At 46.1% G+C, this 17559-nt stretch overlaps 3 protein-coding genes across 9 annotated transcripts in view; 2 read left to right on the top strand and 1 right to left on the bottom strand.

Annotated features, from left to right (window-relative positions):
- Positions 1-6681, top strand: part of CSTF3 (cleavage stimulation factor subunit 3) — a gene marked incomplete in the record, with an annotated part of 87551 nt that extends 80870 nt beyond the window's left edge. The window contains 6 exon segments of the mRNA XM_070071771.1: positions 293-362; positions 1154-1349; positions 3625-3778; positions 4716-4810; positions 4955-5015; positions 5968-6681. Of these exon segments, the coding sequence (XP_069927872.1) occupies positions 293-362; positions 1154-1349; positions 3625-3778; positions 4716-4810; positions 4955-5015; positions 5968-6170 (779 nt within the window).
- CD59 (CD59 molecule (CD59 blood group)) overlaps positions 1-17559 on the top strand; it is a 684742-nt gene that overhangs the window by 633366 nt on the left and 33817 nt on the right. The gene's annotated exons all lie outside the window — the stretch shown is intronic.
- The window catches only part of TCP11L1 (t-complex 11 like 1), a 46243-nt gene continuing 39870 nt past the window's right edge, over positions 11187-17559 (bottom strand). For all 7 annotated transcript variants that reach the window (XM_008269518.4, XM_008269545.4, XM_008269529.4 and 4 more), the window contains one exon: positions 11187-15797. In XM_008269518.4, the coding sequence (XP_008267740.2) occupies positions 15595-15797 (203 nt within the window). In that variant the 3' untranslated portion in view covers positions 11187-15594. The remainder of the gene's footprint in view (positions 15798-17559) is intronic.

Here is a 17559-nt window from a genome sequence, read left to right on the forward strand (position 1 = left end):
TGTTGCAGACATGTGGAGAGTGAACCAGTCGATGGAAGACTGACCTTTTTCTCTCTGCCTTTCAAATAAGTTAAAAAATTATTTTGTTGCTAAAATTTTTGAAATTCACAGTTTTTCATAATACATATTCTTGATGAACTTTTTGAAGACCCCCCTCATGCATGGGTTTCTAAAATTTTTTGCAGCAAAATAGACTTTAAATTCCATTTTCCCACAAACTTTTGAAGTATTCTTGCACATTGTTGAATTGTAAAACAAATTTTGATATATAAAATCTTTTAAAATATTCTAGAGGACAATAACACCCGAGTTCTGTTTGAACGAGTTTTAACATCTGGAAGCCTTCCTCCAGAGAAGTCTGGGTAAGTCATTGTCCAAACTTGGTTATTAGGTTCTAGTGGAAGTTTTAACCATGATGTGACCCATGGGATGAATGTTTGCTTGAATATGAATATCAGGAAAATTCTCTCTTCTCTCAAGCTTTTGCAGTATTTCCATACCTGTTTATTTATTTATTTATTGGCATAGTGACTAGAATGTTTTGAGAGATCTCTACCAATTTATTACTGGATATTTTCGTGTCTTTCTAGTTGAATATATCACAGAAATTGGTATGATCATTTAGTTCTGAAATCTTCCCCTCCTTTAGTCAAAAGCAGACTTTTGACATAATCAAAGTTTGCTTTAGGCAGTAGGCTAAGTGCAGCTTAGCCGATAAGATGCCCGATCCCCACACTGGAGTCCCTGGGTTAGATTCCTGGCGCTCGTACCTGACTGCAGCTGCCTACCAATGTAGACTCTGGGCTGCAGTCACAGGTGTGGGACGTGGATGGAATTCCTGGCTCCTGGCTTTCGCCAGGTAGAGCCCCAACTGTAGGAGGCATTTGGGATGAACCAGTGGTGGAAGCTCTTGTCTAACCTCTCAAAAAAGAAGAAATAATGCAAACACAGCCAAATGTTGTTAGTAAATCTGAATAATGGTATAGGTATTCATTATCTACCATCTACTTCCCTATAGTTTAGGAGTCTTTGTAATAAAAAAGGCTTTTTATAATTTAGAAAAAGGGGAAGAGAACTTAAGGCTTCTTTGCAAATGGACTTCTTGCCCTAAATCCAGAATAATTAAGTATTGATTATATTTATTTTCTTGTAGAGAAATCTGGGCCCGGTTTCTAGCTTTTGAAAGTAATATTGGTGACCTAGCCAGTATACTCAAAGTGGAGAAAAGAAGATTTACAGCCTTCAAAGAAGAGTATGAGGGCAAAGAAACGGCTTTGCTGGTAGACAGATACAAGTTCATGGATTTATATCCTTGCTCTGCCAGTGAGCTGAAAGCGCTGGGTTACAAGGTACGTCCACAGCATCAGGATCGTGGAGTGTGCTCACTTTTCCAGGGCTATAGGAGAATTCACGGGAACCTTTGTTCTTAAATTCTGAAATGTAAATTAATCTAGCTTTAACAAGATTTGTAGAAAACAAGTTCAGTTATTTCCCTTGGCTTTATGAGTATCAAATATCGCTGAAGAAAGTAAGAATTAAAGTTAGATTTAACAAACACTTTGATTCCTTCCCTGATAAGGTTAGTGTGGAAGAAAGAAAAAAGAATATTATGATTTTAGGGCTTTGATTTTTTTGTTGATGTTGTTCCAATTGCTCTTACCAAAACGATGAACATGTTTTGACAGATGTTAAGCCAAATGTAGTTCCTGTTGTGTATTTTGTAACATACAATGAAGACACATTACAGCTTATTAAATCCATAGTTCCTGAGGGGTTGTATCCTTACAGTAGTGCTCCTTCTGGGAATTTGTCTTCTAGTATTGGAACTCTCCTACACACACTAATGAATCCCCAGAAGACAAATCTAGTACTTGAACCTGTTTGGCTAAGGAGAACAAATGTTTACGCAGCCCCAGGAACACTCTTGCTGGGTAAACCATTTTTCTGTCATCTCTGGATCTTTCTGTGCTATGAGAATGAAGACCAAGGTGGAAATTCAGAGGGAAGTTGTATATCCAAGTCCTTGTTGCTTTTCGAGTGTTCCTGACCTTCATTCTCCTTGTCCTTGCTGCCCTCTTTTGGCCTGGCTCTGGTTCTGAACCTTGAGAAGAACTAACCAGCATGGAGCTTCATTTCTGTTAATGGAAGCTCCAGTCCTGTGCCAGTTCCAAATTCCTATTTTTTTTTCAATCCTTAATGCACAACTCACTCTAGGCCTAATGTCTTTATTGAATTACTACTATATTTTATCGAATTTTTTACTATTTTGTATTGAATCTCTACTATAAAAGAACAGTGCTGTACAAAAAGTAAACAAGAGAAGAATCAAAACTTGTAAAACAGGATTACTGCAGTTTCTTTGGAATATATTAAAAATGTAGATTTATTTTAAAAAAGATGGTTTTTATAATTTCTTTTTCTAATATAAGTGAGAAAATTCTCAGATTCCTATTTTGAACCAAGGGATTATAGCTCAGGAATGATCCGGTTTTGCTCGTAGTTTCTCAATGAAAAGTCAGATATTTTAAAATTACTTTGTGGACTTATTACAAAAGGTTATTCAGCTTTTCCAAGATGAAAATGGAAATTAAAGAAAAAAATAATTTTCTAGTTCCAAGTAGATTGAGTTATTGAAAATGAATTTTCCACTTTACTGCTACTTTTACACTTTTATTGGGGAAGAATGAACGTGCTGCTTCTACATGTGGTGAATGGTGTGGTACACACAAGAGAGAAAAGCACTTCCCAGTGTGTCGGCTAATCTCAGTTTGCCCATGTAAGAGCAGATGTCATCAGTTAAGCACGATTTGGTGAAATGAAATGCTCTTGTACCCTTGTTAGTGGAAGGGGTTCCTTTCTGTTTCGAGAGGCTGTTGATCCGCGGTCGCCTGTAACAGAGGAGCTCCTCTTAAACAGGGCTTCTGTTAACAGGTGACGCTCCTGCTCCTCTCATGTGCTTCGTAGACTCTGCAGCCTTCGCATGGGTTTGAGGTCTCCCCAGCCTCTCTTTCGTATTAACTGTGTGAACTTCTTTGACCCCAGTCCCTTTTATAACAGGGAGGGGTTACTATGTCTCATCAAAGAGGAAGTATAGCAAGTGGCTAAAGCTGCCTGACAAATAGCAGTTGCTCAGTCAGTCTTTCTTCTCCCCTGTTAACAACATTGGGAATGATTTTTCATTTCATTAGCAAAATCTAGTAACCAGTGTTAAATAATAATAAACTTTATTTTATTCTTCATGAAGCAGGACCTCACTTGAGCTAGCTTCTGTACTTAATGTATAGAAAGTTATAGTGGAAGGGGCAGATCAAAAATATTGGATTTTCCTCCAAATGACCCTTCCTCTTCTTGGCGCCAGGTTTACAGCTTTATCCACAGTTGTTTTCTACAACTGCCCTACTGGCCCGCGTCCAGGGGTTCTTACCAAGGGGTGGGCGAGGCTATAAAGCACCAAGCCTTCAGAGCCAGATTGTTTTCTTGTTATTAAGTTTCTTGTTTAACCCTCCTGCATTTTCTTTCATTTTTAACTCAGTTATTCACACCGAGTCCTCAAGACTGTAGAAGTGCACAATTACATTCTGTAAGTCCTTTTCAGGTTTAGGATTCTCTGTTCTGCATTTTCAGGATGTTTCCCGTGCTAAGCTAGCAGCTATAATTCCAGACCCAGTTGTAGCTCCTTCTATAGTGCCTGTCCTGAAAGATGAAGTGGATAGAAAACCAGAATACCCTAAGCCAGACACTCAGCAGATGATTCCATTTCAGCCACGGCATTTAGCACGTAAGCCATGATTTAGATCCAATACCAAGACCTCTGTTTGTTGACTTAAATCCAAGGTGTGTGGGGGGGAAGTAACAAGGCCTTTCCATGGTCGGTTAACCGCTAGACTTAGGGTCTCTGTAACAAATGACTTGGCAGTAATCTTTGAACCAGCTGAACCAAGAATATGCTTTAAAAAACAAACAAACAAAAAAAAATGCTCAGTGATCCAGATTCCAGCAACCCATTTGGCAGTGATACTGAGTTTTCAGAAATGCTGCTACCTGCAGAATACCTGACCAGCTGGAAACTTACTCAGCGGTGTCACTTGGGCATACTTATACTCAATGGTTAGTAGCCCTTCCAGATACTTTTTGAACAGGGCCCTTATGATTAAACATGTTGAGTAATGGGTTTAAAAAAAAAATTGAGACATAGCTCCCACCTGCTTGTTCATTCCCTAAATGCCTATAACAGTTGGGGCTAGACCTGGGCCAGGCTGAAGCAGGGAGCCAGGAACTCAATCCAGGCCTCCCACATAGGTGGCAGGGACGACTTGAGCATCACCTGCTGCCTCCCAGGGTGCACATGTGCAGAAGCTGGAATCAGTAGAGCCAGGATTAGAACCCTGGCACTCCAATAGGGACTATGGGTGTCCCAACCAGTGGCTTAATCACTATGCCAAATGCCTGCCCCTGAATAACTGGCTTTAACAGGACTGTTCAGCCAATGACTTGGGTGGCTCAGAAAGAAAGTTGTCTACTTTGCTGCCTCCCAGTAGATTGAGGCTGCTTTTCCTGTTTTACCTACTTGAATGTGGTCAAGCAGGTACAAGCACTAAAAGCATTTTAAAATGTCCAGAACAAAGAAAGAGACATAGAAAACTTTACCTACAAATGACTTTAGTTTCTCTGTTAGACACTTTCATCGCACTGATTCACTTTTCTTTCTCTCACAGCTCCAGGCTTGCACCCTGTCCCTGGTGGAGTGTTCCCTGTCCCCCCTGCAGCCGTCGTTTTAATGAAACTTCTCCCTCCTCCTATCTGTTTCCAGGTTTGTTCCTATTTTCGCAGTAGGTACACTCCATGGGTTACAGTAACTGTGTGCTTTTTTGTGTGTAATGGGAAATATATAAAGTGCTGCCATTTTAACCTGTCATATTACTAAGGATTAAAATTAAAATTTGTGTCAATATAGGGTCCTTTTGTACAAGTGGATGAACTGATGGAAATTTTCCGAAGATGCAAGATACCAAACAGTGAGTGACGAAAGGTCCATTTCAAAGTATGATTCACTTGTGGTCTCCTGTCCAGAACAGGTAGCGTGCACTGCTGTGGAAGCTTCCACAGCAACTAGGCAACGGGCAGCCGTACAGACGCAGGAGTGATTGGAGTCCTATTCTATGTAAAATGTCATCCATTGCTGTTCATGTGAATGCACGCCACCAGACTTAGCTTATGAAAGGGACTTTATTTACTTGAAAGGCAGAAGGACAGAGAGGGAGACACACAGAGATCTTCTGTTGGTTCACTCCCCAAATGGCTGCAACAGCCAAGTCTGAACCAAACTGAAGCCAGGAACCAGGAAGCCTATGCTGGTCTTCCAGGTACTTGGGCCATCTTGTGCTGCTTCCTAGGTGCATTGGCAAGGAGCTGAATTGGAAGTGGAATGGCTGGGACTGGAATAGGCACTGATGGGATGCCAGCTCCTCACAGTGGCATAACCTACTGTGCCCCAATGCCAGCCTCTGTTTTTAACAGCAACTTTTGTCTTTTCCCTTTAATTATGTATCACATGGTACTGTCCCATGCTTTGCCAACAGTAGGCTATGAAATGAACTACAAAGTCTCTAAAGTAGAACATACTGGGCCAGCGTTGTGGCACAGAGGGTTAAGCCACTGCCTTCAATGCTGACATAACATATGCGCACCAGTTCCGGTCCCAGCTGCTGTATTTCTCATCCAGCTTCCTGCTAATGTGCCTGGGAAAGCAGAATATGGCCCAGCTTGGGCCCTTGCACCCACATCAAGAGACCAGGATGAACCCCCTGGCTTCAGGCCTGGCCCAGCCCCAACTCTTGCAGCCATTTGCAAAGTGAACCTTTCAAATAAATCATATTTAAAAACAAGATAAAGAGGAACATACATAGTCTTTCATGGTAGCTTAATTTTAAATCTTGTCCAACAGCCCTTTTTGTTTTGTTGCAACAGCTGTCGAGGAGGCTGTGAGGATCATTACTGGAGGGGCCCCAGAGCTGGCTGTAGAAGGCAACGGCCCAGTGGAAAGTAACGCAGTGCTCACCAAGGCCATCAAGAGGCCCAACGAGGACTCGGATGACGATGAAGAAAAGGGAGCTGTCGTCCCCCCCGTTCACGACATTTACAGAGCGCGGCAGCAGAAGCGGATCCGATGAGGCAGGCTCCAAACCTGCCGCTGGGAGAACTCACCCAGGATTTCCTCTCTGCCTCTTAAGTCATATGTTTAAAAGAGACAACACTTTGTTCCAAGGTTCTTAGAAACAAAGTATTGTCATTGGTGCCTCTATCGTATGGTTCTTGAGAAACCAACCAACCAACCTGTGTGAAGTTTAGAATATGGAACAGACCTATGCTCTAAACAAATAAGGTTTCAAAAATGTGAGAACAGTACAAAATGGCAGAACCACATTTTGTTCCCTCTTCAAGGGTGTCTTGTATGTGCCGTTTGAAGATCTGTGAGTTTTCAACAGTTTTATTTTAAAAACTGGATGGCTTATGATTGTAAAGCATTTTATCACATTTTCTGAGAAACTGTTGTTCTTGGTTTGCTTCTGTAGAGTCCTGCCTTATTGTTTTGTTTTTATTTATGGCAGAATGTATGGAGTCTGTTTTGTAGTTGAAAATTTTAAAACAGTCCTTTAAAAAAATAAAAGGGTCTCAACAACACCATGCCGCCTCCCGCTTCTTCATTCAGATTTGCAATAGGTACTAACGACATTATTCAGCCACTGTCATTTAAAAATAAATGGCAGAAATCCAAGGAAAAGTCATTCTGTAATAATTATAGTCATGTGTCACTAAGTGATAGAACACATTCTGAAAAATATGCTGTTAGGTGATTTTGTCCACTGTGCAAGCAACACAGAATGTACTTAGACAAACCGTGATGGGATGGCCTACGACACACCTAAGTTACGTGGCTTGTAGTTTGTTGTTGAAACGTTGTATGGCACATCACTGTACGTACACTTAATCACACTTCCAGCCCACTCCCTGCTAATGTGCACAGGAAAGCAGCGGCACACGGCCCAAGTGCTTGGGCCCCTGCGCCCACCTGGGAGACCCAGATGGAGTCCCAGGATCCTGGATTCAGCCTGGCTCAGCCCTGGCCATTGCGGCCATTTCGGGAGTGAATCAGCAGATGGAAGATCTCGCTCTGTGACTCTGCTTTCAAATAAAAATAAAATTTTTTTAATCACATCTTGTTTCCTGATCTTTTATGGTACTGGCTGAGTGCATTTCTCACAGGCAAGTTAAATATTTTACAAACCCCCAATATGAATGTATTTCCCCCCAATTAAATGTGAGGCAGATCATTCATCTCCGAAAAGCAACACAAGTGTGGGGATCCTTTAACCACCTACCATATTCTCAAATATATTATTAATAGTGCTCAGTGCTCAAGAACATTTTTTTAGGCGCTATAAGCCACCACCTGCAGTGCCGGCATCCCATATGGTTGCCATTTGGAGTCCTGGGTGAGAATTCCTGTCCTGGCTGCTCTACTTCCAATCCAGCTCCCTAGTAATGTGCCTGAGAAAGCAGCAGAGGATGGCCCAAGTGCTGGGGCCCCTGCACCCACCTGGGAGACCCAGAAGAAGCTCCTGGCTCCTGATCAGCCCAGCTCTGGCCACTGGAACCATTTGGAGAGTGAACTAGCAGATGGAAAATCCCTCCATCTCTCTCTCTCTGTAGCTCTGCCTTTCAGATAAATAAATCTTTAAAAAGGTAAAGTGATAGCCAACTGAATTCTAGTTAGCATAAACAAAAATTCATCATGCAATTTTAGGCCAGAGAATTAGGCTTTGCTGTATGACAGCCACATTACCTCCTTTAAACTGATTCTTTAGAAAAATTACTAGACAGAGGGGCCAGCCCCATGACTCACTTGGTTAATCCTCCGCCTGCAGCGCCGGCATCCCATATGGGCGCCGGGTTCTAGTACCGGTTGCTTGCTCCTCCTCCAGTCCAGCTCTCTGCTCTGGCCCGGCAGGGCAGTGGAGGATGGCCCAAGTGCTTGGGCCCTGCACCCGCATGGGAGACCAGGAGGAAGCACCTGGCTCCTGGCTTTGGATTGGCGCGTGCCGGCTGTAGCGGCCATTTGGAGAGTGAACTAATGGAAGGAAGATCTTTGTCTCTCTGTCTATAACTCTACCTGTCAAATTTAAAAATCTAGAAAAAAGAAAAAAGAAAAATTAATACAGAAAACTGGGTAAGCCTAAATAACTGAATCAGAATGAAAGCTAAATACCAGGAAGGGAACAAATAAAACATGGTTATAAATAAACTATCTTATCTATTGGGAACATAATTTAGAATCTGAATTTAGATGGGATTAAATAATCTTAAAAAGCTTCAAATTTTCCATAAAACTCTCACAGAGGCTGGTGTTATGGCACAGTGGATTAAGCTGCTATGATGCCAGCATCCCATGAGGGCCAGTGCCAGTCCCAGCTGCTCTGCTTCCAATCCAGCTTCCTGCTTGTGTGCCGGGGCTTGGGCTCTGAACACCCATGTGGGAGACCTAGAACTCCTGGCTTTGGCCTGGTCCAGCCCTTGCTGTTTTGGCCACTTCAGCAGTAAACCAACAAACGGAAGATCTCTAATTCTGCCTTTCAAATAAATAAATCTTAAAAACAAAAGAACCTCTTGTAATACAAAAAGATTATCTTGAATCATTTTCTCATTTACGCATATCAAGGTTCTACAAGTTGTCATAAGCATGTTTAGTCTCCCGCATTTTCTCTTAAAGCTGAAATTGCCTTAAAACACAGTTGCCTCTCAGATTTTCTGATCCTCTATAGTATCACTTTAAGTTGTGTGGGTTTTTAAAATATATTAAACAAAACCATCTTAGAAAATTATGTACTTATTTTTCATTTATTTGTGAAACAGATAGACTGACAGGTCTCCCATCCACTAGTTTGTTCCCCAAATGCTCCCAACAGCGGAGGCCAGACCAGGATGAAGCCAGGAGCCCAAGAAATTCAATCTGATTTCTTTTTTTCTTTTTTTTTTTTTTTTTTTTTTTGACAGGTAGAGTTAGAGACAGAGACAAAGGTCTTCCTTCTGTTGGTTCACCCCCCAAATGGCCACTATGGCCGGCACCTGCGCCGATCCGGAACCAGGAGCCAGGTGCTTCCTTCTGGCCTCCATGTGGGTGCAGGGCCCAAGGACTTGAGCCATCCTCCCGGGCCACAGCAGAGAGCTGGACTGGAAGAGGAGCAACCGGGACAGAATCCGGCGCCCCGACCGGGACTAGAACCCGGGGTGCTGGCACCGCAGGCAGAGGATCAGCCTAGTGAGCCGCGGCGCCGGCCATCAATCTGATTTCAACATGGTTGTAGGGACCCATTACTTGAGCCATCACTAACTACTGCCTTATAGGGTACACATGGGGAGCAGAGTTGGAACTTGAATCCAGGCACTGATAGGAGATGTGGGTAGCCCAAAGGAGCATCTTAACCACTGGGCCAAATGGCTGTCCCAACAAAACAATCTTTTTTTTTTTTTTGACAGGCAGAGTGGACAGTGAGAGAGAGAGACAGAGAGAAAGGTCTTCCTTTTGCCGTTGGTTCACCCTCCAATGGCCGCCGCGGCCGGCGCGCTGCGGTCGGCGCACTGCGCTGATCCGATGGCAGGAGCCAGGAGCCAGGTGCTTTTCCTGGTCTCCCATGGGGTGCAGGGCCCAAGCACCTGGGCCATCCTCCACTGCACTCCCTGGCCACAGCAGAGGGCTGGCCTGGAAGAGGGGCAACCGGGACAGAATCCGGTGCCCCGACCGGGACTAGAACCCGGTGTGCCGGTGCCGCTAGGCGGAGGATTAGCCTAGTGAGCCGCGGCGCCGGCCCCAACAGAACAATCTTAAAGGCACAAGTAGGAGCATGTGGCATAGATTTTAAAATAGAGAGGTACAGGGGCTGCCACTGTGGTGCAGCGGTTAAAGCCCCAGCTTGCAGCACCAGCTTCCCACATGGGCACCTGTTCTAGTCTTGGATGCTCCACTTCTGCTCCAGCTCTCTGCTATGGTCTGGAAAAGCAGCAGAAGATGGCCCAAGTCCTTGGGCCCTGCACCTGCATGGGAGACCTGGAGGAAGATCCTGGCTCCAGATCAGCTCAGCTCTGGCCACTGCAGTCATTAGAGGCGTGAACCAGTGGATAGAAGACTTCTCTCTGGCTCTAGCTCTCTAACTCTTTCAAATAAATAAAATAATTATTAAAAAAATAAAACATAGAGCCGGCGCCGTGGCTCAATAGGCTAATCCTCCACCTTGCGGCGCCGGCACACCGGGTTCTAGTCCCGGTTGGGGCGCCGGATTCTGTCCCGGTTGCCCCTCTTCCAGGCCAGCTCTCTGCTATGGCCAGGGAGTGCAGTGGAGGATGGCCCAGGTGCTTGGGCCCTGCACCCCATGGGAGACCAGGAAAAGCACCTGGCTCCTGGCTCCTGCCAGGATCAGCGCGGTGCGCCGGCTGCAGCGGCGGCCATTGGAGGGTGAACCAGCGGCAAAGGAAGACCTTTCTCTCTCTCTGTCTCTCTCTCTCACTGTCCACTCTGCCTGTCAAAAAAAATAAAAAAAAAATAAAAAAAAAAAAAAAAAAAAAAAAAAAAAATAAAACATAGAGGTACAGACTCCCCTGAAGTGCCATCTTTGGTGGTTAGTGCTTTGAAGATGATATAGTTCCAAACACCTGTAAGTGATCTGTAGTAGTGTTCCTCTAGGTAATAAGAGCTACAGGAACATGCATGGAAAATGACTTTTTTTAGAATGTAATCAAGAGAAAACTGTGTACACATACGTACACATATATAATGTTAGACATCTGAATTTTGGAATCTAATGTGCAGACTCATGGTATAATCAGTCCTATATTCCAAAGGACTCTCATATATATTTATACATGGGCTAGACCAAAAGAAATTGACAAATGATACTCTCACCTTTTCTAAGAGCCACGATAACATCTCCAAGATTCTAGAACCAAATTTCAAGGACATCTGTAAATTTTTCCTAAACAAAAATTAGTCAAACACTGGCCTTTATCACTAAATTTAAAACAAGGTTCTATCCATATTGCCACACTTAACAAAGTAAAGACTATATAAGCCACTAGTAATGTAAAACTGAACAACCAAATTGTACCACCGAAAAATAATGAAAAAAATACACCACTTTTATTAGAATATTGATCTGGGTCAATAATTATGAATTTATTTAGTAATTTTATATAATCCTCTGTTGACCTGTAGTTGATACATAAATCACCAGGTTCACATTCTGTTTTCTTACATTTCCATTCCCAAAGCAAACTTCATTAAAATGGTTATTCACCAAGTAACACAATTCAGGTACATGTTACTGATTTAAGTACATCTTAATCATTCAACAGAAGTGTCAGCTTACCAAACTTTGGGAGTAAGAAAAACAGCCCAGCCATTTGCTAAACTTCCTTCCCTGTGTGAACACGACCAGAGTTCTGCCGTGGGCATTAAGGAGGACAGTGCTCTAAAAGGCAGAGGCAACACGAGTAAGAGAGAAAAGCAATAGTATGACTTCAGCTTGAAGGTTAGTTTTAGTTAGATGTTGCAGTTCAAAGTTCTCCGTGTTTAGTTCAGATAAAGCGAGCTTAAAAATTGTTGGGCTTACGGGGAGTCAAGTTTAGCCAGTGCTGCTAACATCACACATCTGATTCAAATTCGAGCAAGTGCCCTTGGTCACACCAGGATGACAGTGTATTTCTGGTTCTTAGGTTCAAAAGTTAAGTCAGGCATAACAGAAATCCACACGAGGAGAGTTTTAGGTAAAACCCTGCCTGTTTAGGCTTCTGACACTGATTTTTAGGTCTCTGGCTATTTCTGAAAGTACCGGTGAACATTTAATAGGTTAATAAATGGAGCTGATTTGGGCTTAAAGGTTATCCCCTTCCCCACCCGTGAGGTTGCCTGTGAATAAAAATGGTATCCACTAAAATAATTATATAATACAAAAATCTACTATAAATACAATTGCAAAGATCATTGTAGTTACTTATAGAGGTGAACGCTGGGTGGTAAGGAACGGTAAGTCTGCAGGAGGCGATGAGAGGAAACAGCCGTGGGAGACGATGGGAGAAAACCTTCCCAGTGCGCTTGACTGAAGGGAGCCTGGACGCTAACCTGGGATCCACCCCTAACGCGGACGGGCATCAACGTGTAGGGGCTTCCATGCTCTCCGTTATTATTAATAAAATAAACAGACCCTCTCTATGTACACAGGATCCTAATATCCAGTACCAAACATAATCCCCATAGCAACAATATAGTGAATAGTGCTCCATTTTATAGATGAAAATACAAAGGCCCAAGGGAGAACGCCTGGTCCACCATCACACAGCCAGTGACAGGCAACAGAGGGGAAAAAAGGACCTGAACCCAGCTCTTCCTCTGAATCAGGAACTTTGCCACTGGATGTTCCGACTGGAAGGCGCAGTGTTCCGACTGGTCCCGCAGTGTGCGGGTGTGGGAGCCCAGCCCTGACTGGCCACCGTGAGGATGCACCGTGGCGGAGGTAGGAGCCCTGGCTTCCCTCCCTCCCACCCTACCTCAAAAGGAAAAGAAATGTTGTACTCAGAAACGGGGCATATGCAGGGCACTGCACACCATGCACCCAGGCCTGGCCCCTTTGGCACGCACCAGCAGGGTTGGCGGCGGCAATCTCTCCTCTATTCCCAGGCATCTTAAGGCTTTGCAGAAAAGAACCGCAGCACCTCCACGAACACCGGCCGCCGAGTAGCCCTCCCAGAACCGCTGGCCTGTGTGAGCTTGCTGCAGGCCAGGAAGTCAACCTTACCGGTAACTTTTCTCCATAGAGAACACGTTCTCATACACCCAACCCACTGCATTTAATCAGTAAGACCCCCAATCAGTGTGGCTCTCATCTGAAGAATACTTACAATCGTGTTACATGGTTACATAAGTAACCACATTTTGCAGCTAGATTTAAAAGGAAAAGAGTTTAAGAAAAAACAAAAACACTTAGGCTAAGAATCCATCCGCCTAACCAAGAGCCAACAACGCAGCAGTTACTGCTCTAGACATCCATTCATTCATGAAAGCGTCGGGTCTAAGAGGCTTGGTGATAGTGACCTCGCTCTGAGGGCTCGGTCCTGTGCCCAGGCAGGCGGGTACTGCACCAGGGACACCCAGGATTTCATGCCGAAGCACTTGTCTCCACAAACCCGTCAGGAAGCAGGTCCCAGCCAATCATTCTGTAGTATGCAGAATCAATTCGATTCTGAAGAAGGCTACTGTATACTCCAAAGAACGTTTCGTCTTGGAGGGAGGGCTGTGGGGTGGGAGCGAGATACAAGCAGATGTTTAATAAGGTTTCCTGAGGGAGCAGTGAACTGCACGGATTTCCTGGCCCCTGCTGCTAATTCTGAGACCCCAGGAAGCAAATGAGCTCACTACCTTCCCGGAGCAGCAGAGGCTCCTGGGAACGCCGGCGCTCTGAACTCGGCCCCCTTCACCCTTGGCCTTGCCAGCTGCGCGCGTCCACTACTGAGGTAGAGGGGCCTGAGAAAGGCTGCGAGCTGCTTACTAGAGCTGCCTCACGATTTCAAGTGGCCCCAGCTTGTCAAGCTAGGACCCATGAGGAAGAAGAGCAGCCTTCCGGAAACTGGCAAAGAGGGGCCGGGGGTGGCGATGCCCCCTGCAGTGACAGCAAAGCTCCTGTCCTCCTGCCTGGAGCGGGAGGACAGGCCCCAGACGCCCGGAGGCTGAGCCGGGCCATCCCTGGGTGCTCGGAGCCCAGTCACCATTCACCAGGAGCAACGTTGCCCCACAGCGACCCCCACCTCAAAGAACACTTCCGGAAGCCACGTCACTCACAATGCACAGGTGTGACTTGGTTCTTTACAACTCCCCTGGAATACACTGTCTGCGCTTTACAGAGGCCCCAGGCTCGCCAGTCTCCTACCTGGGCCCTGAAGATGCCCTGACTCTACTCAGTGATTTTTTAAATGCATCCCATCACCATGGGTTAGAACTAAGTTCATCACTCATCCGTTCACGCATCAAAATCAGATCCAAGTCCTGCGTACGAGCCCTGGGACCACTGCGGTCTCCCCAGAAGCCCTGGGTCTGGCACTCTGTCTGCCCTCTGCCCAGTGCTGCTGTGGGGCCACCCGCCAAGGTCCGTGCAGCCACTTCCCCACGCACAGCAGGGGCATCTGCCCGAGTCCCCGTGCAGCTGCCCCCGGATCGTCTCACCGAGCTCTCCTTCTGCAGGAGCCAGGGAGGTCGCGTCCTTGTTTCTAAGCTTTAATGACGTCTTGACCACACAATGCAGCGTAAGTTTCCAACTAAACGACGGGCAGAGTCGCATGTATCCGAAGAACTCGCATCCCTCAGTGTACCCACTGACTTAAGATGCCTGGCGTCACAGGCGGCCTGCAGGGACTCCTCCCCCAGCCCCTCCCTGGGCCCCTCTGGCTCTGTCCTGCCCGGCCACGCCCCTCACCAAGGGCTTCCTCCAGCGGTTTTACCCCTGCTATTTGGGCAGCTAGAGAGCACTCCAACGGGCCCTCGGCTGTGCTCCTGCTAGACTGTCCCTGGGGAAAGCCCGTGGACTGCACGCACACGACACACAGGCCTTTAACAGAAAAGCTCATCTGTGAGACCCAGATCACTGTCTGGACCACATGACACGCCAGCAGTTCCGAGCACTGGAGTTCCTTGAAAAATACTGCTGAGAACCCAGGGATTCTCCGTGACTGCCTTATCTAAGAGATTACTGAGGTTGAGGTTGGGCTATTTTCCCTGAAGACACTTTAATTCCTTCTAGAAGTCTAATTCAATCAGTACATCTGTGTCTTGTATCAAAGTGAATTTTTCAGTAAAATCCACATTTTTCCTTTCACATTAATACATATATACACATACATACATATTTTCTAAAATTCCCTCCTAACTTTCAAGGCTTAAAAGAAAAAAAAACAAAACCAATGAAGTTCTTTTTTTTTTTAAGATCCTGTAAGTCACAGCTGCTATCATTCAGGTTGTGAGTAACTGTGGAGAAGAGCGGGCTTTTTAAAACAATAACTCTGTTCTGGAACAAAGGAGCTCTGAGGACCTGGCTAGGCAGGCAGGGAGGAAGTGCTGTGGGAGGGAGGCCACAGGCGCCCTCCCAACACAGAATACTGGGTGGCCACTGTGCAAGGCGGGGCTTGGTCTCTTCCTGTGGGAGCTGTGGCAGGAGGGTCTGAAAGACCTACTCCAGGCCGCAGGAGAGAGAGGCCGTGGCTGCTGCAACCACGGTGGAGAAGGAGTGCACACACAGGCAGCCAACTGTTTCAGAGCTGAGAGCTACCTACAAAACCAGGATAACAGGAAGCTGCTTTGATTTATCAACTTGCACTCGTAAATACAATCTCTCAAAGTGGAACCCAGTGGATTTCTCAACAGTGATACATGATATTCTTCCCTTTGGAGTCAGAGCTATTAAATAGACTTGTACTACACAGCCATTTTCCAAAGCAACATTAGAGTTGAGAACAGGTGTTCAGGGGCGAGTAGCACTGCTGCAGCACAGGGTGTCCACGTTAGGACCTGATGAGGATCTTACTGAGGATTGCGTCGTAGTAGGGACAGAAGACCATCTTGTTATAGTTGACCAGGCGTACAAATTTAACAGCGACTTCCTCCAGCTCCTTCTGAACAGGACCCAACCCTCCAGGTACTGCGGGCAGCGGTTTCTGATGGCCCCAGGCAAGGTAGGTCTCTAAGAAGGTCAGGATTCGGGATTCTGTGATGGGAAAGAAAGTGGTGAGTTGTTCCTTGTTCCAGAAACCATACGGACTTCTGACAGGCTTTGGCTCTTAGCTTAACCACCATGTCTTCACCGAACCCTTCTTCCTTGCCGCCCACAGCACCTCACTGCTTCTGAACATTCACCCCATTTGTATGTTTTCCTTCCTCTCCAGCAGGTCAGTTTCATGAAGGTAGGCACCACACTTATTTTGTTCATCATCTCTCCTCAGCACCCAGCACGATGCCTGGTATGAGAACTGGCTCCCCAGAGAAGCTCAAAACACATTTGTGGGGCAGGAGCTGTGGCATAGCAGGTTAAGCCACCACCAGCAGCACTGGCATCCCATATAAGCACTGGTTTGAGACCTGGCTGCTCCACTTCCAATCCAGCTCCCTGCTAATGCCTGGGAAAGCAGTGGAAGATGGCCCAGGTGCTTGGACCCCTGCACTCCATGGGAAATCTGGAAGATGCCCCTAGCTCCTGGCTTCAACTTGGCTCAGCCTGGCCCTTGTGGCCATCTGGGGAGTGAACCAACAGATGGAAGATTGATCTTTCTCTCTCTCTCTGTAACTCTTTGAAAACAAAAAAATCTCAAAACACCCGCACACACACACTTGGACCACAGGGGTGTGTACATGGATGAAAGGGGAGCTGAGCGCTGACCTGCTCTGCTCTCATATTGAGACCAACCATCATCGCTGGACGTCACATAAAAGGAGGACAAAATACAGCAGGAACTGTAAGTTCAATAAAGAGGGGAAAAAGGGACGACTCAAGCACCACTGACGGGGATCCGCCTTTTCTCACGAAGCCGTGAAAGACCAGGAGCTTCCTTCACTGAGCCTCCTGAGGGCCTCAGAAGCCACCAGCATCGTAAACCTGCCCCACTCCGAGCAGTAGTCTGGTTAACTCTTTTAGCACCTCCCCTCAAAGCATTTGTACTCTCCTGTTAGCCTCAACAGCCAAACAAGGTTTGCTCGTGTCACATTTTTTGCAGATTATAGAAATAATAGGGGCCAGCGCCGTGGCTCACTAGGCTAATCCTCCACCTAGCAGCGCCAGCACACCGGGTTCTAGTCCCGGTCGGGGCGCCGGATTCTGTCCCGGTTGCCCCTCTTCCAGGCCAGCTCTCTGCTGTGGCCCAGGAATGCAGTGGAGGATGGTCCAGGTGCTTGGGCCCTGCACCCCATGGGAGACCAGGAGAAGCACCTGCTCCTGCCATCGGATCAGTGCGGTGCGCCAGCTGCAGCACGCCAGCCATGGTGGCCATTGGAGGGTGAACCAACGGCAAAGGAAGACCTTTCTGTCTCTCTCTCTCACTATCCACTCTGTCAAAAATAAATAAATAAATAAATAATAGGGACATTTAACTGCACACCCCAACCCCTGCCCTGGAGTATCTTCTCAGGTGCAAACAATTCATTTCCTTCCTACCAATGGGCTGGGGCCTAGCTCCCCATACCCAAGTTAGTGTGGCTCTCTAAGGCTCCCAAGGCTGGAAGCTTCACTCCAAAGTCGAGATCCTCGCATCATTCCCACCCAAGGCCTGGTTTTTATCTGCAGGGCTGTCCTGGATACCCTGGATATTATGAAGCAACCAAGACACCAGGACAAGGAGCAGTCTGTTAGCCACGACCTGGTTACAGAGCCCGTCCCACCTTGCTTCCAACTCAGAGAATGTAACCTTGAAGACCCAGATACTGTAAGATCTGCAAGAGCCCAACTCACCTTGCTGTGACCTGTGCAGGGTAAGGGG

Source organism: Oryctolagus cuniculus, chromosome 1, assembly GCF_964237555.1.
Source record: "Oryctolagus cuniculus chromosome 1, mOryCun1.1, whole genome shotgun sequence".
NCBI classification, from domain to species: domain Eukaryota; kingdom Metazoa; phylum Chordata; class Mammalia; order Lagomorpha; family Leporidae; genus Oryctolagus; species Oryctolagus cuniculus.